Source organism: Elephantulus edwardii, unplaced genomic scaffold, assembly GCF_000299155.1.
Source record: "Elephantulus edwardii isolate Elephantulus edwardi_28Jun2011 unplaced genomic scaffold, EleEdw1.0 scaffold00071, whole genome shotgun sequence".
Classification (NCBI taxonomy): Eukaryota; Metazoa; Chordata; class Mammalia; order Macroscelidea; family Macroscelididae; genus Elephantulus; species Elephantulus edwardii.
Genome location: NW_006399821.1, coordinates 441,251 through 461,104, shown reverse-complemented (window position 1 = coordinate 461,104; position 19,854 = coordinate 441,251). Strand labels below are relative to the sequence as shown.

Here is a 19,854-nt window from a genome sequence, read left to right as displayed (position 1 = left end):
ACTCGACGGCACATAACAACAACAACAACATACTTGGACCAGGAGGCAGTTGTCAGAACAGAGCAGAGAGACACTGGATGGTTAAAAATCAAGAAAGGGATCCTTCTGGGATGTATTTTGTCTCCATACCAATCTGTATGCAGAACAGTTCATCCGAGACGCTGGGCTGTACGAGGAGGAATGTGGCATCAGGATTGGTGGAAGAATCGTCAACAACCTGTGTTATGCAGATGACACATCCTTGCTCACTGAAACTGAGGAGGACCTGAAGCGCTTGCTGCAGAAGGTCAAGGATGGCAGTCTTCAATATGGATTGAAGCTCAATATCAAAAAAACAAAGATTCTCACCACTGGGCCAATTGCCAGCATCAGGATGGATGGTGAAGAGATTGAGATAGTTAAGTTTTAGTTTACTTGGTTCCATAGTCAACACTCTTGGTAACAGCAGCCAGGAAATCAGAAGGCAAATTGCATTGGGAAAGTCAGCCGTGAGGGACCTCTCAGGAGTACTGAAGTGCAACGACATCAGGCTGGAGACTAAGGTGCACCTGATCCAGGCTATAGTCTTTGCTATGCATCAGAGAGTTGGACAGTGAATAGGGATGATAGAAAGAGAATTGATGCCTTTGAATTGTGGTGCTGGAGAAGAGTGTTGTATATACCATGGACTGCGAGGAGAACAAACAGGTTTGTCCTGGAGAGGGTGAAGCCAGAATGTTCCCTGGAGTCAAAGATTCTGAAGCTTCGTCTGACATACTTTGGGCATGTTGCAAGCGGGGACTGGTCCTTGGAGAGGGACATCATGTTTGGCAGAGTGGGGGGATGGCTCAGGAGAAGACCCTCAATGAGATGGATCACTTCTGTAAGTGGAGTGGTGGGAATTTATGTGTTTGAGTCAGCGAGGTTGGCACAGGATAGAATGGCGTTTAGGGCTCTTGTACATAGGGTTGCTATAAGTCACAAATGACTTGATGGCACATAACAACAATAACAACAAGAAGATTGTAATCACCTGGATTTGGATTTGGTTGGTTTGGAGCGTCTTCTGTTGTTAGGATATTTTCAAACTTCCCAGATGATTTCACTAGGCAGCAAAGATTGAAAACCACTGGACTTAAATCAGTTAGTTGCCTTTGGCAGAATCCCAAGAACTCTCCAGAGTTCTTATCGGTGCTAATGGCTGGGGTGTAAAGGCTGAGCGGACTGATGATTCACACAGGAGGCTAAAAGTTGAACCCGATGCCACCTCAGTTCCTTTTTGTGATTATGACCACTGGACTCACAAACAGCTTTTGACTTGAGAGGATGATGCAACAACTGCAATTACGTTTGTCCTCATTCTTTGAGTTCCTACTGTGAGCAGGCTATGTTCCCAACGATTTGCGCACATGACCTCCTTCAACCTTCAAACATCCTCATGAAGGAAATACTGCCTGACATTAAGTCCACAAAAATGTTAGTCCTAATAATAACTGTTAGTCACTCAGTGTCTCCTAAAACAAACAAGTTAAAAAATGAAACCATTCTTGCAGAATTGATTCTGAATGATGACTTCCCATGTGTGTCAGGGTAGAACTACTCCACAGGATTTTCAGTGTCTGATTTTTCAGAACCAAACACAAATGCAGATCTTTCTTTCAAGGCACCTGTATGAGTGGATGTGAATTTCTACCTTTCAACATAGAGAGAGCTCTGCTGGCCTAGTGGATAAAAAGTTATGCTACCAAGCCAAAGGTGGGTGATTTTAATCTGTGGCCCTCAGGCCAGGTTTTAATTGTTTTTGGTCCAACATTCTTCTAAGTGGTATAGCACTGGTCTTTCCATTTGCTGTACAGAGATAACTCGTGATTGCTGTGATGCTGACCACTGTGACACTGAGGTGTCAAATGTGATAATGGTTACCCACGGTGGACTATGTTTGGTGGAGCTCTCTGATTAAAACAAGCTTGGAGGCAGGAGTGGCATCTACTTCCGAAATAGCTTGCCTCCGGAAACTTTATGAAGTTGGAGAAATTATGAAAGTTATACAAGTGTTCATGTCTTTCATTCATAGGGTCATTATGAGTTATCTATGACTCAACAGCACTTAACAACAACAACAAGCAGATTAACCATTTGTACTATGCAGGCAATCTCTTCCTAAAACCAATTCATATATTAATGCAGGTTTTGAGAAAATTTGTGAATATTCCTGCTTTCATTTCCCAGCCAAACCAGGAAGGGCTGGAGGACAGAGAAGGAAAGATGTAAGGACAGGAAGAACATAGTGCATAACTACAGCTTCTTAAGGAAACCTGGTGGTACAGTTCTTAAAGCACTTCACTGTTAACCAAAAGGTCAATGGTTTGAACATACCAGTCGATTCTTTACAGTAGCAGATTGCCGTATCTTTTACTTATGGATTCCCTATTGGGAAATTCTTCTCTTATTAAAAGTGAAGGATTTTCATGGGTTTAAAGCTACTAAGAGTAGGCCAGAAGCACTTCTTACCAGAAGTCCCACACAAAGATTTCAATTTTGTTACTCAAGTGCTGTGTCTGCTTTCTGTTCCAACAGTGCAGAGCGGTGCTAGGCAGTAAGTCCAGCAACAATTGGGGCATTTGAGATCATACACAGATGTGTCAGAGTATGAGTAGGCTCCTCCGGCTTTTCAGTTACTGGTTTTTCATAATGTATCAACAGGATTCTTACAGGGCACTTTGTATCGTTGTTCAGTTCATTCTAACCCCGTGAACAACAAAACAAAGTCCTGCCCATCCTGAGCCATCCTTGAAATCTCTGTTGTGCTTCAATCGTGTCAACACAGCTCACCCAGGGTCTTCCTCTTCTTTGAACAGTCCTCTGCTTTCCCAAATATAATTTCTTTTTTCCAGAGACTAGACTCTCCTGATATTACTTCCAGAGAATATGAGAGTCTTACTACCCTCACTTCTTAGAAGCACTCTGCCTATACCGCTTCCAAGCTAAATGTTTTTATTCTTTTGGCAGTCAATGATTTAGCCAATACTTTTTACCAAAACCATAATTAATGCCCAAATTTCGTATGCATACAAAGCAATTCAAATACCATGATTTGGATCAGGCACATCTTAGTCTTTAAACTGGCATCTTTGTTGTCGTTATGTGCCGTCGAGTCTCCTGCAACTCATAAGTAACCATATGTACAATAGCCCTAAACCCTCCTCTATTCCTTGCCAATCTTATGTCTCTGACACGCCTATCACCATTACCCCAGTGATGGAATCAATCCATCTCAACGAGGGTCTTCTTCTCCTGCACTGTCTCCCCACCCTCCCAAGCATGACGTCCCTCTCCAAGGACTGCTCCCTCCTTGCAACATGTCCAAAGTATATCAGATGAAGCTTCAAAATCCTTGCCTCCAAGGAAAAGCCTGGCTTCACGCTCTCCAGGATGTTTGTTCTCCTAGCGTCCATGGTATATTCAATGCTCTTCTCTAGTACCAAAGCTTAAAGGCATCAGTTCTCCTTCTATCATCCCTAGTCATTGTCCAGCTCTCTGATGATCTTTACTCTTTGATATTTTGAAGAGATCCTTGACAGTATATTTGCTTAATACAATACCTCCTTTGACATTTTGACTACTAGTACCATGAGTGTTGATTGGAAATCCAAGTAAAACAAAATCCTTGGCAACCTCAAACTTTCCTCCATTTATCATGGTGTTGCTTACTGGGCCAGTATTGAGGATTTTTGTTTTCTCTGTGTAGAAGTATAATCCAACCACTAAAGCCAACGAAGAAGAATTTGAGAATGTCTATCAACTTTTGCACCATGAAGTCAATCAAATATGCAGTCAAAATGCTTTAATAATAATTGTTTACTAGAATGTAAAAGTTGAAAACACAGAAGGTCTGGTAGTTGCAAAATACGGGCTTGGAGATGGAAATGAAGCTGAAGACAGGATGATGGAATTTTTACTAACTAATGACTTTATTCATGCAAAACCAATACCTAGACCAAGAAGCTGTTGTTGGAATAGAGTAAGAGAACACTTCATGTTTTAAAATCAAGAATAGTGTGTGTCAGGGCTGTATCCTTTCTCCATACCTGTTCAATTTGTATGAAAAACAAATCATTCAAGAAGCTGGACTATATGAAGAATAATAAATGTGGCACTGAGATCAGAGGAAGACTCAACAACAACTTGCAATATGCAGATGACACAAGTTAGCTTGCTGAAAGTAAGGAGAAACACTTGCTGCAGAAGATTAAAGACTATAGCTTTCAATGTGGGTTATATCTCAACAGCAAGAGAAAAAATATCCTAACAACTGTACTATTAGGCAACATCATGATAGCTCTATAAGAGATAGAAGTCATCAATTATTAAACCTTTCTTGGGTCCACAATCAACACCGTTGGCACCAGCAGCCAGGAAATCAAAAGACTTACTACACTGAGAAAGTCTGCTGTGAGGGACCTCTCCAAAGTGAGGAAGATTTAAGTGATGCTGATTTAAAGACTAAGGTGCAGCTGGTACAAACAGTGATTTTTTTTTTCAATGACTTGCTATGGATCTGAAAGTTGGACAATGAATATGAATGCCAGAAGAAGAATGGATATCTTTGAGTTGTAGTGTTAGAGAAAAGGACTAAATATCCCACATACTGCCAAAAGGACAAACAAATGTGTCTTGGAAAAAATACAGACATATCCTTGGAGGCAAGGATAGTGAAGCTTCATCACATGTATTTGAGGCATGTTGTTAGGAGGGTCAGTCCTTGAGAAAGGATATAATGCTTGGAAAAGTGGAGGGTCAGTAAAGGAGGAGGATGGATTGACATGGTAACTGTAACAATAGTTCAGGTATGGGCTCAGGTATGTCAGAGATCTGAGGTTGGTACAGGATAGGACAGGGCTCAGATCCATTTTTCATAGGGTTGTTATAAATCATAGTCAACTCAATGACACTTAACAACAAGAACAATGATTTTATTCATAGCAAATACCTTTCTTTCCCTTTGTTAGGGATAGCACAAAAGTAGTCCTCCATTACCACAAATTATGCAGTTGAATTTCCCACATTTGGGAGAATCACAGGGGTCAGCACATCCGGAATGTAATGGATGAGCCTGACCGTGGAAAAATCTCCTTCCTGATCATGGTATTTCATCTGAGAGGTAAGTATGCATATGTCTTTAAAAAAAATGACAACTATACACATGGGCCTCACTTGACGGAATACAAAGAAGTAAATTGACTATATCTTTGGAAAGAGACAGTGGGGAAAACCTCAATATAAGAAAGAACAAGACTAGGGGCTGATTGTGAAACAAAACATCAGTTGTTTGTATGCAAGGTTAAATTGAAGCTGAGAGGAATTAAAAATAAGTCCATGAGAACTAAAGTATGACCTCTAGCTTATCCCACCTGAAGTTAAAAACCAACTCAAGTGGAGGCCCAGGAGTATCCTATAAACATTTGTTATGAGACTCTTGTCTGAGATGGTACTGCCAAATGTTTGTTCCCAGTCAGTAGATTTTCTTTTCACCCTGTTGGAAAGTTTTTGATGAACACATGGATTTGATCTTTAGAAGGTCCCATTCATCAATTTTATCCTCTTCAGATTTTACATTTCTGGCTGTGTTTTGCAGTCTCTTTATACCATAGACTAGAGTTTCTAAGCTTGATCCCAGTTTGTCTCTCATCAATTTTGTAGTTTGGGGCTTTATTCCCAAGTCTCTTATCCACTTTGAGGTGATTTTTATGTATGGTGTGACATGAGGATCTTGTTTCAGAAGAGGTTGTCATTTTCCCTTTTGATAGGTTTTATTTCTTTGTCAAATATCAGTTGAATATAGATAGCTGGGTCTATTTCTGGGTTCTCAATTGTGTTCCACTGACATATGTACCTATCAATGTACCATGCTGTTTTGGTTACTACTGCTGTGTAGTAGGTTTTGAGGTCAGAGAGTGCTATACTTCCCACTTAATAACCCAATTACAAAATGAGCAAAAGACATGGAAAGAATTTTCACAGAGGAAGATAGTCAGAAGGACAACAAACATAAGATAAAATGCTCCAAATCACTGGTAATAAGAGAAACACAAATTGAAACCACAGTGAGATACCATCTCACACCCATAGCAGTGGCAAAGTTTAACAAAACAGCAAGTAATAAATGTTGGAGAGGATGTGGTGAGATAGGAATTCTGTTACATTGTTGGTGGGGTTTTACAATGGTCCCACCACTCTGGAAGGCAGTTTTGTGCTTCCTCAAAAAGCTGAGCATAGAAATTCCATATGACTCAGCTATTCCATTGCTTAGAATATACCCCAAGAAAATTATAACTGAGGCTAAAAAGGAAAATTGTACACCAATGTTCTTAGCAGCATTATTCACCATCACAAGAACATGGAAACAGCCCAGATGTCCAGCCACAACAAATGGATTGAGAATTTGTGGTACATTCACACGATGGAATACTATACAGCATGCAGGAGCAATGATTTTGTAAATTAGTACTTGGGAGGAACTGAAGAGCATTGTGCTGAGTGAACTAACTCAGTCTCACAAGACCAAGTACTGTAAAACCATTATTGTAGAATGAGTATGAGGATCCAAGGCGGGGGATGGGGTGGAAATAGAGGGGTATGGATGGGGAGGTAGGGTGTTAATCATGGGGTTGCAAAATTCGATGGGTGGGTGGGGAGAAGAAAATGGGAAGGATCTTTCATGAAAAAAAATGTATTCAAACTCTGTAAATAAATCAAAATAATTTTTTTAATTTAAAAAAAAATTCAAAAAATATGTGGCGCATTAAACACTAGTAACAAGAGACCAGATGAGTTGTGGGATGAAATCAAGAACATCATACATGAAAAAGTAAAAGATCACTAAAAATACAAGAGACAAAGACCTAAGTGGATGTCAGAAGAGACTCCAAAACTTGTTCTTGAACACAGAGAAACTAAAAAAGGAATAGTGAAATAAGAAAGTGGAACAGAAAATTTCAAAGGGAAGCTTGAGAAAACAAAACAAAGTATTACAATAAGATAAAGACGTTGTTGTTGTTATATGTCATCAAGTCACTTGTTACAGCAACCCTGAACCCTGCTCTATCCTAAGCCAACCTAAGACAGTAAGTCTCTGACACCCCTACCCTTTTTATCCCAGTCACTGAATCAATCCCTATCATCGATGGTCTTCCTCTCTTGCACTCTTTCTCCCAAGCATGATATCCCTCTGCAAAAACTGGTCCCTCCTTGCAACAAAGTATGTTAGACAGAGTTTCAGAATGCCTGCCTCCAAGAAGCCTGTTTTCATCCTCTCCAGGGTGAATCTGCTTGTTCTTGTAGCAGTCTATGGTATATTCAAGACTCTTCTCCAGCACCACAGCTCAAAGGCACCACTTCTCCTTCTGTCACCCTTAGTCACTGCCCAGCTTTATGATGCATAGCAAGTAATCCAAAGACCATGACTTGGATCAGGCACACCTTAGTCTTCAGACTGACATTGCTGCTCTTCAGTACTCTGGAGAGGTCCCTGACAGCCAACTTTACCAATGCAATTCATCTTTTGGTTTCCTGGCTGTTGGTACCAAGAGTATTGACTGTGTAATCAAGCAAACTGAAGCTGTTAACAATTTCAGTCTCTCCTGGAGTTAGAAATACTCATTATTTCTAAAGATGGAAAAACAAAAAACAAACAAAAAAAATTCAGGCATAGAGTCTTCAATTATATATACCCTTTGTTCAATCTGTTCTTATCATACTTCTTCCACTTTCCAGGGAAACAGGCCTTCTCCCTCCCCCCGCCCCTGCCATTTACACCCTGTAAGTTATGTGTCAGAGAACTGGACAATGACTAGGAATGATAGAAGGAGAGTTGATGCCTTTGAGCTGTGGTGCTGGAGAAGAGTATTGAATATACAATGGAGTGCTAAGAGAACGAACAGGTTTGTCCTGGAGAGGGTTAAGCCAGGCTGCTCCTTGGAGGCAAAGATTCTGAAGCTTCATCTGACATACTTTGGACATGTTGCAAGGAGAGACCAGTCCTTGGAGAGGGATGTCATGGTTGGGAGGTTGGAGGGACAGCGCAGGAGAGGAAGGCCCTCTATGAGATGGATTGATTCAGTGACTGGGGTAATGGGTACAGGTATGTCAGAGACAGTGAGATTGGCAAGGTATAGAGCAGGGTTTAGGGCTGTTGTACATAAGGTCGCTATGAGTCACAGGCAACTCAACGGCACATAACAACAACAGCAAGAGAGATATAAACTCTTGTTCTTTGAGAGGGCTTCCCATGAAATTCTGTTTATCTTTCATTCTCTACCAGCTCTGTCCAGATAGTATGATTTGATGAAATGTCTAAAAACTATACCAGCTAGTAAGGTAATCACTAGCTGTATGTGAATGTTTCAATTAATTACAACTAAATGAAAATAACTTAACAGCAGTCAGGGGATAAGACACATTGTACTAGAGAGATGTGTAGTTACAGAACTCTCCAAATTGTTGAGGAATAATGATGTCAGTTCGAGGACTGAGGTGTATCTGATTCAGACTTTCCAGTCACTTGCTATGTATCTGAGAGCTGGACAATGAATAGGTGACAGAAAGAATTGATGCCTTTGAGCTGTGGTGTTGGAGAAGAGCGCTGGACTTCCTGTGAATGGCCAAGAGAACAAACAAATATGTCTTGGAGAAAGTGCAGCCCGAGTGTTCTTTGGAGGCAGGGATGATGAGAAGTCACCTCACACACTTTGGGCATGTTGGTAGGAGGGGCTATTCCTTGGAAAGGGACATAATGCTGGGAAGGGTGGAGGGTCGGCAAAGAAGAGGAAGACCCTCAACCAAGTATTGACATAGTGGCTGCTGCAATGGATTCTTGTGTGTTGGGAAATGTGAGGATGGCACAGGATCGAACAGGGTTCAGATCTTTTGTTCATAGGGTCACTTGACTCGATGGCACCTAAAAACAATAACAAATCAAAATTTAGTTGCTCGCTTATTCTAATCACACTTTTATGGCTCAACCATGTTGGGTAGTGTTCAGTGCTGGTTTGAACTGTTCTCGTTCCCCACTCACACATACACACAAAAGATTCCCCTATAAGCTAAGGCTTTCCACCTTCTAGCATTACCAGTTTCTTATAGCTCCAGATCTTCCAGTCGTTACCTCATTTTCCAAAAGGACTCTGGCACTACTAACTTTTCTCTTTCTTCCTTTCAGTTTCTCCTATCAACATAAGAATGAAAATAACCACAAAAAAAAAGCCATTTCACAATCTTCTTTTACAATTCCAAGATCAAATTAATTTGCTCATCACATTTCTTCTCAGAAACTCTTCTGTTCAGATGCTGTTCCAAGTCATGGGGATACAATAGTAAAAATGCTGATAATTCCTTTCTAGGCTTATCACCTAGCAAGGGAGAGAAACAATATATCAAGAGAGAGCTAAATTATAGGACTTCAGAAAGTATTAAATAACATGGGGGGGGAAGTAACAAAGAGATGAAGAGTAATGTTAATGGTGGTAGATCAGAGTGGAGGGCTGTTTTGATTGGATCATTGGAAAAGAAATATTTCCAAGACTTAGGGGACTGAGTCATGAAAAGATCTGAAGGACGCATTTTCTGAGAAAGGTCCTGGGCTAGCCTGGCTTGTGTGAGGAGCTGTAAGAAGGCCAGTGACTGAAGAAGAGCAACGAGGAAAAGGAAACCAGTGAGAGATGACGTCAGGGATCACATGGAAAAACCCGTGGGGAATTCTGAGCACAGTAGTGACACGTTCTGGTTAACAACCTGAGAAGATCACGTGGCAGCTGTGTAAATGAGACTATAAGAATACAGTAGAGAAAAAGCCAAAGGTTATTTGGAAACTTTTGTTGAAGGATCTTAGCACCTCAGATTAGTGATAAGAGTTGATATAGGGAAGTCGTTAGACACAAGGAAGGCAGAGTAAATAAATCTTGGTGTGGAATGTGAGGAAAAGAGAGGGGGCTGAGGATAAGCCGGGTTTAGGACCTGAACACCTGAATCAACAGTGAGGACATTCACCTTGATTATAACTACTGAGAGAGCAGCAGATTGACAGAAGTGGGAGTGGATAAAATTCTTATGAGTTATCTTGTTGGTTTATTTCTTTATTTTTAGTTAACATTGCATTGTGATTTGAGTGAAAGTTTACGAGAAAAATTGGTTTTCTTTCTTTTCGAAAAAAGTTACATTCTAATGAGGCACACTGGTTTTTTATGTACCCAGGGAACATTCAAATGGAGATGCCAGGACTAATGACACAAATTGTCAAACCTTCAGCATCTAGAGATTTAAAGCCATGAATTATAATGGCCTGCCGTAGAAGAGAGTGTTAGAGAACACAGGAATGCTCAGGCCAGACCTGGGGACGCTTCACATTTAAAGGCCAGAGAGAAGAGGTACAGCCCACAGTGGAGACAGAATAGGAGCAGCTAGGAAGGTAGGAGGAAAGTCAGGACATAGTGATCTTTTGAAATACTTGGTAAAAGACAGGTTGAGTGTGTCAAATGTCGCAGAAAGCTCAAGAGAGATGAGGCTATCCCTTACTCACTGGATCCTTCTCTCCAGAAATGCCTAGTCATTCTCCAAAGTGCTCCGCCTGAAATAGTAATTCAGAGTACCAAATTTTACCTTTATGTTGAGACTCTTCTTCTTTACTGCACCTATTTATTTTACAAGCTTTCCTTTTTGTTGACTTCATTCTTTTCTCAAAGTCCATTGACAGCTGCTTCTCTTAAATTTCTTCACTATCCACCCAGACTTCATTTCTCTAGTTTCAGCAGCTCTTGGAAATTCAAGTACCTGCTCCCCTTACCTATCCATCATCTATTTGTCCTCTACTCAGACATCTTGGACCCAGAGCTAAGCCCAAGAATTTCCCTTTTCTCAGCTTCTTGGTCTTCTTAATCTTACAACTTTCTGCTCCACTTTAACAATACTCCCCTGACTGGGAGGAACCCTGGTGCTAAAAACAGTTAAATGCTTAGAAGATAATCAAAAGGTTTGAGTCCAACCAGTGACTTCACAGAAAAAGTCCTGCTTCTGTAAAGATTGCAGCCAAGAAAACTCTCTTGGAAAGTTCTACTTTATCACAGGGGGTCACTATGAGCTGGAGCTGATTTCAGCATAACCCAAGATTTGTCATCCTCCAGAACTACTCCATCTCTGAACCATTTCATTAAAAATCTCATTCTATTAATGTGGTTAATACGAGAAGAAAGGAGGAAGGAAGTGAGTGTCGTATGATAATGAGAAAGTATGTTGATAAGAGTGGGATAATGTGGAAACAGGGAGTACACACAATGTGAAACAGTAATCAATGCCACTGAAGTTCATCTGTAGAATTTTGTAAAATTTGCTGTTTTATTCAATGACTTGAGGCTTGGCACCAGCAGTCAGGAAATCGAAAGACAAATTGCATTGGTAAAGTCTGCTATCAGAGACCTCTCTCTTGAGTACTGAAGGATAGCAATGTCAGTCTGCAGGCTAAGGTGCACCTGATTGAGGCCATACTCTTTGCAATTGCTTGCTATGAATCAGAGAGCCAGACAATAACTAAGGAGGATAGATGAAGAATCAATGCCGTTGAGTTGTGGTGCTAGACTAGAGTGTTGAACAGACCATGGACCACCAATAAAACAAATTGGTCTGTCCTGGAAAGGGTTAAAGCAGGCTGCTTCCTGGAAGGAAGGATTTTGAAGTTTTGTCTCACACACTTTGGGAACATGGCCAGTCCTTGGAAAAAGACATCATGCTTTGAAGGGTAGAGGGACAGCACAGGAGAGGAAGACCCTGGATGAGATGGATTGACTCAGTGACTAGAGAACTCAGATTAGATCTAATAAGATAATGAGATTAGCTCAGGATAGGGCAGCATTCAGAGCTAATGTACTCAGGGTCACTATAAGTCACAGGTGACTTGATGGTACATAACAACAACATACGACCAAACCTACTCCCAATGAGTTGATTCCAATTCATGGTGACCCTTTATCAGCTTCCAAAGCTGTACAGCCCAAGGGAGTGGCTGATGAATATAAAGAAATTATTTGTCCTAATTAATTATTCTACCACGGTTCCTACATACGTTATTACCAAAAAAAAGGTATCATCCTGACCACCTCACCCAGTCTGTTCCATGGCATCTAGTTCACAGAGGCATCAGCCCTCCAGTCTTTTGCTTCTAATACTACTGACTTCTTCATTGTCCCACCTCATTTCCACTTCCTTCTTCTTTGAGTCACGGCTCAGAAAGTACTAGAGCAAATATCGGCATCCTCAGCCTCTTTGCCTTGGTGGCTTTCTGTTGACTCTTCTCGAGGATGAAAATGTCTATCGGCTACTCCTGGGGATGCACTGGAATACATGGCCTAAATCCATGTAGAAGCATATGTGGTCATGCCTGGAGTGGTACCAAGGAACTCCCTAGGCTCACTGTCCTTCCCCAAACCTCACCTCTAGAAATCAAATGGAACCAGGCCCGATTCTCTGAGAACTTATTGTGTGAGGGTTCAAGTTCACATGCTCCAGCAAAGATGTCACAAGAACACTGATGAAGAGCTCAGTCCAAGGGCTTAGCACATCATACACATTAATTCGAGAGACCAGCCGGCTCACTGGCTCTCTGCTTGCAGAGAGCAAATCCCTGCTGGTTAGCACAGTTTCCACATCTATTTAAAGCAGAGGATTAGAGGAACGGAAGTCCTAGAATGCCAGAGGAGACTTAAATTCTGGTGCCATTAATGAAACCCAGGGTTTTTCTTAAGAGATGAGTTATTGGATAACTCAGGTCACTAATATCCCAAGCCTTGGGCTATCTGCATGAACTGGGTGCTCTCAGGGCTTCCTAATAGCAGATAATGTTTTGGCCTTGATCCACATATCCCAGACTCCAGAGTCTGAGGAGTCAATCTTCACAGAACCTCAAGTTGAACCCTTGGAGGTCGGGAGAAGGAAAGCAACATGTCCCCTAAGTCTTCGAGGACAGACTGTCAGGGTTCGCATACAACATTATGATTTATTTGGAAGCTGTGGTGACCGTATTCATACATATTGCCCTTTCTGCATCAGGCCCTGAGCTGTGAACTTTAGACATAACTCCCTCAATCCCCAAAGGAGAAGCTGCTGAGAGAAAGAACTATTTTACGTGGGTCTCTTAGTTAGACTGAAACAGAGGATGCTGTCCCCATGGGTTAAGTTTCACCACCCTTCTCAGTTGGAGAAACAGAGTTTCCCAGGGCACATGGTTGAGAGGTACTGAGTGACAGAACGAGACCCAGAATCTTATTTATCTGTGACTCAGCGTCCTTTTTTCTTCCCTGGGGCCTTCTATGAAGGAAAGAGGACTACTGGGTTTCCTGGGTTCAGCAAACCATGGGCCACAGTGTAAACCAAGAATGACCAAGGACAGGAGACATTCAGGAGAAAGCAATTAAGAAAAGGGAAAAATTGAAAGAAGACCAAGGGCTCTAAAATGGGAGGGTCTGATAGTGCTCTCAGGACAAAGTTCAGGGTTGGGTTTGTTCTGCAGATGCCAGTGGGAAGGGCCTCTGAGCAGGGAAGCTATCCTGTGGTCAGGGCCCTGCCAAAGCTGGGGCCTGGAATTAGGATAAAAGTGAGAGGTGAAGAGAAGGAAAAACAACACAAATTAAAAAAATAACACGGAAGAGGGAAAAGGCTCACTCAGCAGCAATTGTATAAATAGGAACACAAAGCATAGAAAGCAGTTTTTGTAAGAGTTTTATGTGGTTGCCTTGGTCAGAGGGAAGACTAGCAGATGATTAGAAGAGGTACTAACAAGTGTGTATGTGTGAGAGCCTGCAAGTCTGTGTGGTTGTGAGTGAGAATATGGACTGTGCACAAGTGTGTGTACCTATGTGAATGTGAATGCACGTATGTGTGGATGTAGCTGTGAGCACAAGCTATGTGTGTAATCACATGTAATGAGTGTGTATGACTGCATGTGAGTATAGAAACATGTAGTGTGTATTTATGGGTGTGCAAATGTGATCATATGTGTGTGTAATCACATGTAATGAGTGTGTATGACTGCATGTGAGTATAGAAACGTAGTGTGTATTTATGGGTGTGCAAATGTGATCATATGTGTGTGTAATCACATGTAATGTGTATGTATGACTGCATATGAGTATAGAAACATGTAGTGTGTATTTATGGGTGTGCAAATGTGATCATATGTGTGTGTAATCACATGTAATGAGTGTGTATGATTGCATGTGAGTATAGAAACATGTAGTGTGTATTTATGGGTGTGCAAATGTGATCATATGTGTGTGTGATCACATGTAATGCGTGTGTATGACTGCATGTGAGTATAGAAACATGTAGTGTGTATTTATGAGTGTGCAAGTGTGATCATATGTGTGTATATGAGTGACAAACTGCGTGTGTGTGGTATAATCATGTGCACTGTATGTTACTATAAAACTGTGTGTGTGTTTCTGATCACGTGTATGTTTTTGTGTGTAAATACACAAATATCTTGAAGAGATAAAGAGCTCTAAGACTAGTCTAAGGAGCTCTGTTGGCCTAGTGGCAAGAAGCTGCACTGCAATCTCAAAAGCACACAGTTCAAATTCACCAATTAAATGTCTCTGTAAACCCACTGAAGGGTCAGCTATGGGTCAGTGCCAACTTGATGGTACATAATGATAACAATAAGAAGACTAATCAGAAAGGGCCTGGCCATTTCATTCCTTTTGTATATTAATCCTTACATGTCAACAATGGATGTAATTTTGAAAGGAAATAGTCACAGTGAAACCATGCACATACTGTCTTGGTTGCAGAAAGACCTAGAGCCGTGTTCCCTAACGTGGCATTTCCCCTGTCCTTTCTCTCAACCTCAGTTCAATAATAATTTTCTTTGAATGTCTATATTGGTTGATCCTTTCATTCATTTTGGTGCCACATAGAGTTAATTTCAAGAAATTCTCTTCACCCTTTAAGAGTCAATTTTATTCTGTCTCCAAGCTCATGCTGGTTGATGTCTGAAAATGAGAATACAGGATTTCTGAGAATAGGTGACAGACATGTGACAGCCAGGCCTGCTGGGTTGTCTCCAAGGATCACCCCTCCCCCTACAAGGGCTCATGCTGAATAACCATCCTCTTTACTCAGGGGAATGGACCTTTTCAGACAACTCTTCCCAAACTGGAGTAATCTGTGCAGCTCTGTCTAGTTCTTCCATGTGAACACGCTTCTGTGCCCCATTTCCACATCTGTAAAATGAATGCACTTGAATATCATTTCCCAGTGTGTGCCCTGTGAAGCATGTGTCCTCAGAAAAAGGAAACGTTGCATCATTTATCTGCCTAAGTCTCACAATGTCATTTCTAAAGAAATCTGTTACTATAGTGTAAACCAGTTCCCCAAGCTTTTCCAAGTCAGCACTCCACTTTGTACCAAACACCTATTAGGTCGGGCAGCCTTTGAGGTCTCTTCCAGTTCAACAATTTGTGATTCTGGCATCACAATTAGGATGTACTTCCATGGCACTACCTTTCCCCATCACTCTGGAAGCTTTATCTTCAACTTTCTGACTGAGAAGAACTCTCAAACTCCAAGTCATTCATTGCCTTACAGTCAGAGCCAACTCAAGCTAACCCTCCATCGAGTTTCCAAGACTGTAAATCACAGTGGATGCTCTTGCCTGTCTTTCTTCTGCAGTTGTTGTAGTTGTTAAGTACCACTGAGTCCAGCATGACTCACAGCAACCCTAGGAACAACATACTGGAAGCCTGTCCTACCCTGCGCCATCCTCATCATCTCTGCCTATTGCTGCAGTCACTGTATCAATCCATTGCATTGGAGGTTATCTTCTCTTTTGCTGACCCTCCATCTTTCCAACTATGATGTCGCTTTCCAAGGAAGAGCCTATCCTACTGACAAGTCCAAAGTCTGTGAGATAGTGCTTAAACCCGCTAAACACTGGCACTGCCCACAACAATTGTCCCAAACCCTGATTAGCACCTGGGGAGGAAAAGACAGCCCATGGGGTGTGGGAAGTAGAGGCCTAACTTTTGTTTACACCGAATGTTTATCTAAACATAAGCAATAAAACTCTATTTCATATAAATATTTATATTTAATACATATGTATCGGAGAGCTGGAAAGTGACTAGGGGTGATAGAAAAGGAATTGATGCCTTTGAGCTGTGGTGCTGGAGAAGAGTGTTGAATATACCATGGACTGCTAGGAGAGCAAACAGGTTCATCCTAGAGAGGGTGAAACCGGGCTGCTCCTTGGAAGCAAGGATTCTGAAGCTTCGTCTGACATACCTTGGGCATGTTGCAAGGAGGGACCAGTCCTTGGAGAGGGACCTCATGTTTGGGAGGGCGGAGGGACGGTGCAGGAGAGGAACACCCTCGATGAGATGGATTGATTCTGTGATTGGGGAAGTGGGAGCAGGTATATCAGAGACAATGAGGTTGGCACAGGATAGAGCAGAGTTTAGGGCTCTTATCCATAGGGTGGCTATGAGTCAACAAGCGACTCGACGGCACATAACAACAACATAATTTATTAATAAGTATTCTTGGAGATATAGTTTAAAAAGTTTTCACTAACAGTAATGCAGGATTACAAATATTTAGAGAACACTGACTAGAAAACGTGGCTAAAGGAAATAGATGGTAGCATCTCCCACATGATGCTTACATCTTAGCTGTTTGTTCTTTTCTTATCTTCAAGTATTCATAGTTTTTGTCCACACCAACCCTGGGGTATTATGTTTGTATTTTTAACTGGAGTATCATGTTTTGTACCTCAGTTTAAAATAAAACAATGTCACTAAGAAAACTTGATTCCTAGTAATAATGTCTTTGGGCAGAAAGTCTGAGCCTAACCAATATTTCTTCAAAATATTACCATTACATAATTAAATAGATAGATAGATAGATAGATAGATAGATAGATAGATAGATAGAGGTAGATATTTCTGATTATCTGACTAACTATAAATAACATTTAAGATTCAAATCTGTAAAATAAATTCAGTACAATCATAATATCGTTCCAAATAAAATATTTAAGGAGAGCAACTCCAGTTACCATTTTCCTTAATAGTTCAAGTTAAAGTACTATATTTAGTTCTCTAAAAAAAAAAATACTTGGGGGTAATCATGTATAAGAGGATGTGATGTGGCCATCTATCATCCCTCTGGAGCATCTAGGTCATGCAAACAGGCGCTTGACTACCAGTCCAGAAGCTGGTGGCTCAGACATACTCTGAGGTATCTTAGGCTTGGGAACCAGTTTCTGAAAGGGTACAGTCGGTGAAAACTCTATGGATCCAGTTCTCCTCTAACACACCTGGGATCATCATGACTTGGGATCAACAACTAATGAGAATACAAAATTTTAAAAATCAAAGCAGTACTCCTGTAACTTTACAGAGAAATTCCACCACCAGACTTTCTTCACTGACTTAGAGCAAATTGCTTTGGCTGAACTTGGGCATCAGAATGAGTCTCACCCTCACCCGGCTGTTCTGACACAGTGATGTGTCTGTGCTCTGCAAGAAGCTATTCTCAGAGAGGTGGAGGCTACTCACCTTATCGCCATACTGGCACTCCAGGTAAACCCCCACCCAACCCTCTTGGGACCTATCTCACTGGGCACAGCTGTGAGCCGGACCCTCCCGCCTTTCCAACCCATGACTTTACCTTGGCTTGGGCATTTCAAGTTGCCCTGTCCATCTCCTCCGCCTGGGCTTTCTGCTTTCCACAAGAATCATCAGGCAAAACAAGAACAAAATGAGTCTTGTAAAATAAGGCATTTTGTGGATGTCTGTGATGCAAGCAGCTGCTTTCCACTCGTAACCTGCGGTGGGGCGAATCCCCCCTGGCTTAACCATTGATTCTATCTGCTGCCTCGTGAGGGCACTTCTCAGCAGGACTGTGATGACATGGCTAGCAAGCCTGATTGTCCCAATTTAATATCTGATACTGATGCTAGCCACACTACCACCACAGTCATGACACAGTCACCAAGGCTTTTCCCTCCCTGCTGCCTAGTGATTGGCTATTAGTCAAGAAATTTGTCCTCCTGTTAAACTGTGCTTCTGCTGAGTCCTAGAACAGCTTTGACTAAAACTGTCACATAAAAAAAAATTTAAATCTCTTGAACATGCCAGCTTTTTGCTGAGATCATTAATCCTTCTCTCTGGCTGTGTAAAACCGATCTGTCACATCCACCAGGGAGTCAGCTTGGATTCTGAGTGGATTTGCAGGGAAGACTCCATGGGCATGGAGATGAGTGCATCAATGTGTCCAGCAATTGAGCCAACGATCTGTTTGTTTCCACATGGGGACTTTACTTCTTGATCTAAAAGACAGTGAAGGACGCGATATACATCTTTGCTGTAAAGTGTGTGTGTTTGTGTGTGTGTGTGTGTGTGTGTGTGTAAGAGAAAGAACACAGCTGTAACTCATTTGATTGGAAGGAAAGTACAAATCAAAGGAGAAGTCATGGTTATGTAAGTTCTTCTTCCTATCAGGAATATTAGACTGACTTTGGTCTTTCACCCTAAAATATATATGGTCAAACATCCTAAATTGAGATTGACATATCACATATCCTGTGATAAGGCATGATGTACATTGTTGTTGTTGTTATGTGCCATCGAGTCGTTTCCGACTCATAGCGACCCTATGCACAACAGCTCTAAACCCTGCTCTATCCTGCGCCAACCGCACCGCCTCTGACACACCCATCATTGTAAAAATACATGTTTCATTTCCTGAGCAGAATAAAATGTATTTGAAAACTACTTATTGCTTGCCTACTAAGTCCTAGGAGTAGGAGATGGTAAACTTCTCTTCCTGTATTTATAGTGAAACATAGGAGAGATAGAGATGAGGGTCAGGAGAAAGGATGACCAGAAATGAGACAGAATGTGGGTTATATTATAGAGGAAAGAATCAAAAGTGCCGCTTGATTTAAGTAAAATGGAATGTCATGATTTACTTCAGCAAGAGAGGACCTTAAACATAATGGATAAGACAGTGATTACAACAATGGGCTTGAGCATGAGGAGATTGTGAGGATGGTACAGGACGGGGCAAGGTTTCAGTGTGTTGTTCATAGAATCAACTCCTTTCAGTGTGTTGTTCATGGCATCAACTCGCAGCCACCTAACAACAAATGGGAGCGGTTGGAAGGTTAGACACATAGAGAGGTTGCAATAACAAAGAGGATGACGTCCTGCCATAAGGGAAGGAGCAGGAGTAGGGGGCGGAGGGAACAAGCCCAGAGGAATAGTCACATTCAACGTATTTTTGAAGTGAAATATATGTGGTGACTAAATAAAGTAGGAGGTGAAAAAGAAGCCAACTATGATATGAACGATTGCAGTTTGGAGATCTATTGATGGTACAGATAACCATTAGAAATTAATGAGTTTGAAAGAGAGATAAACTAAGCTTTGAACTTGTGGAGTTTAAGGTGCCATGACAGGAAGCTAGAGATTAAGCCTTGAGCTCAGGAGAAATGTGTGATGTTCGAATGGATTGGGAGTCCTTTCTGTATGGATAATAATTTGACCTCAGAAAGTGGTGAAATCTTCTGGGTAAAAGAAGAGGTCACAGGCCGAGCACAGATTCTGGAGAATCTACACTCTTAAAGGACAAATGAGGCATTCAGAACAAAAGCGTCAAAGAATTGTTGTTGTTATATGCTGTCAGGTTGCTTGTGACTCATAGCAACCCTATGTACAACAGCCCTAAACTCTGCTCTTTCCAGTGCCAATCGCACTGTCTCTGACACTCCCATCCCGATTACCCCAGTCACTGAATCAATCCACCTCATAGAGGGCCTTCCTCTCCTGCGCT

At 41.5% G+C, this 19,854-nt stretch overlaps 1 protein-coding gene across 1 annotated transcript in view; it reads right to left on the bottom strand.

Moving 5' to 3' along the window:
* GABRR2 (gamma-aminobutyric acid (GABA) A receptor, rho 2) overlaps positions 1 to 17,933 on the bottom strand; it is a 79,196-nt gene extending 61,263 nt beyond the window's left edge. Inside the window, exon 1 of the mRNA XM_006888698.1 lies at positions 17,689 to 17,933. Within this exon, the coding sequence (XP_006888760.1) occupies positions 17,689 to 17,879 (191 nt within the window). The 5' untranslated portion in view covers positions 17,880 to 17,933. The remainder of the gene's footprint in view (positions 1 to 17,688) is intronic.
* Positions 17,934 to 19,854: the final 1,921 nt, after the last annotated feature.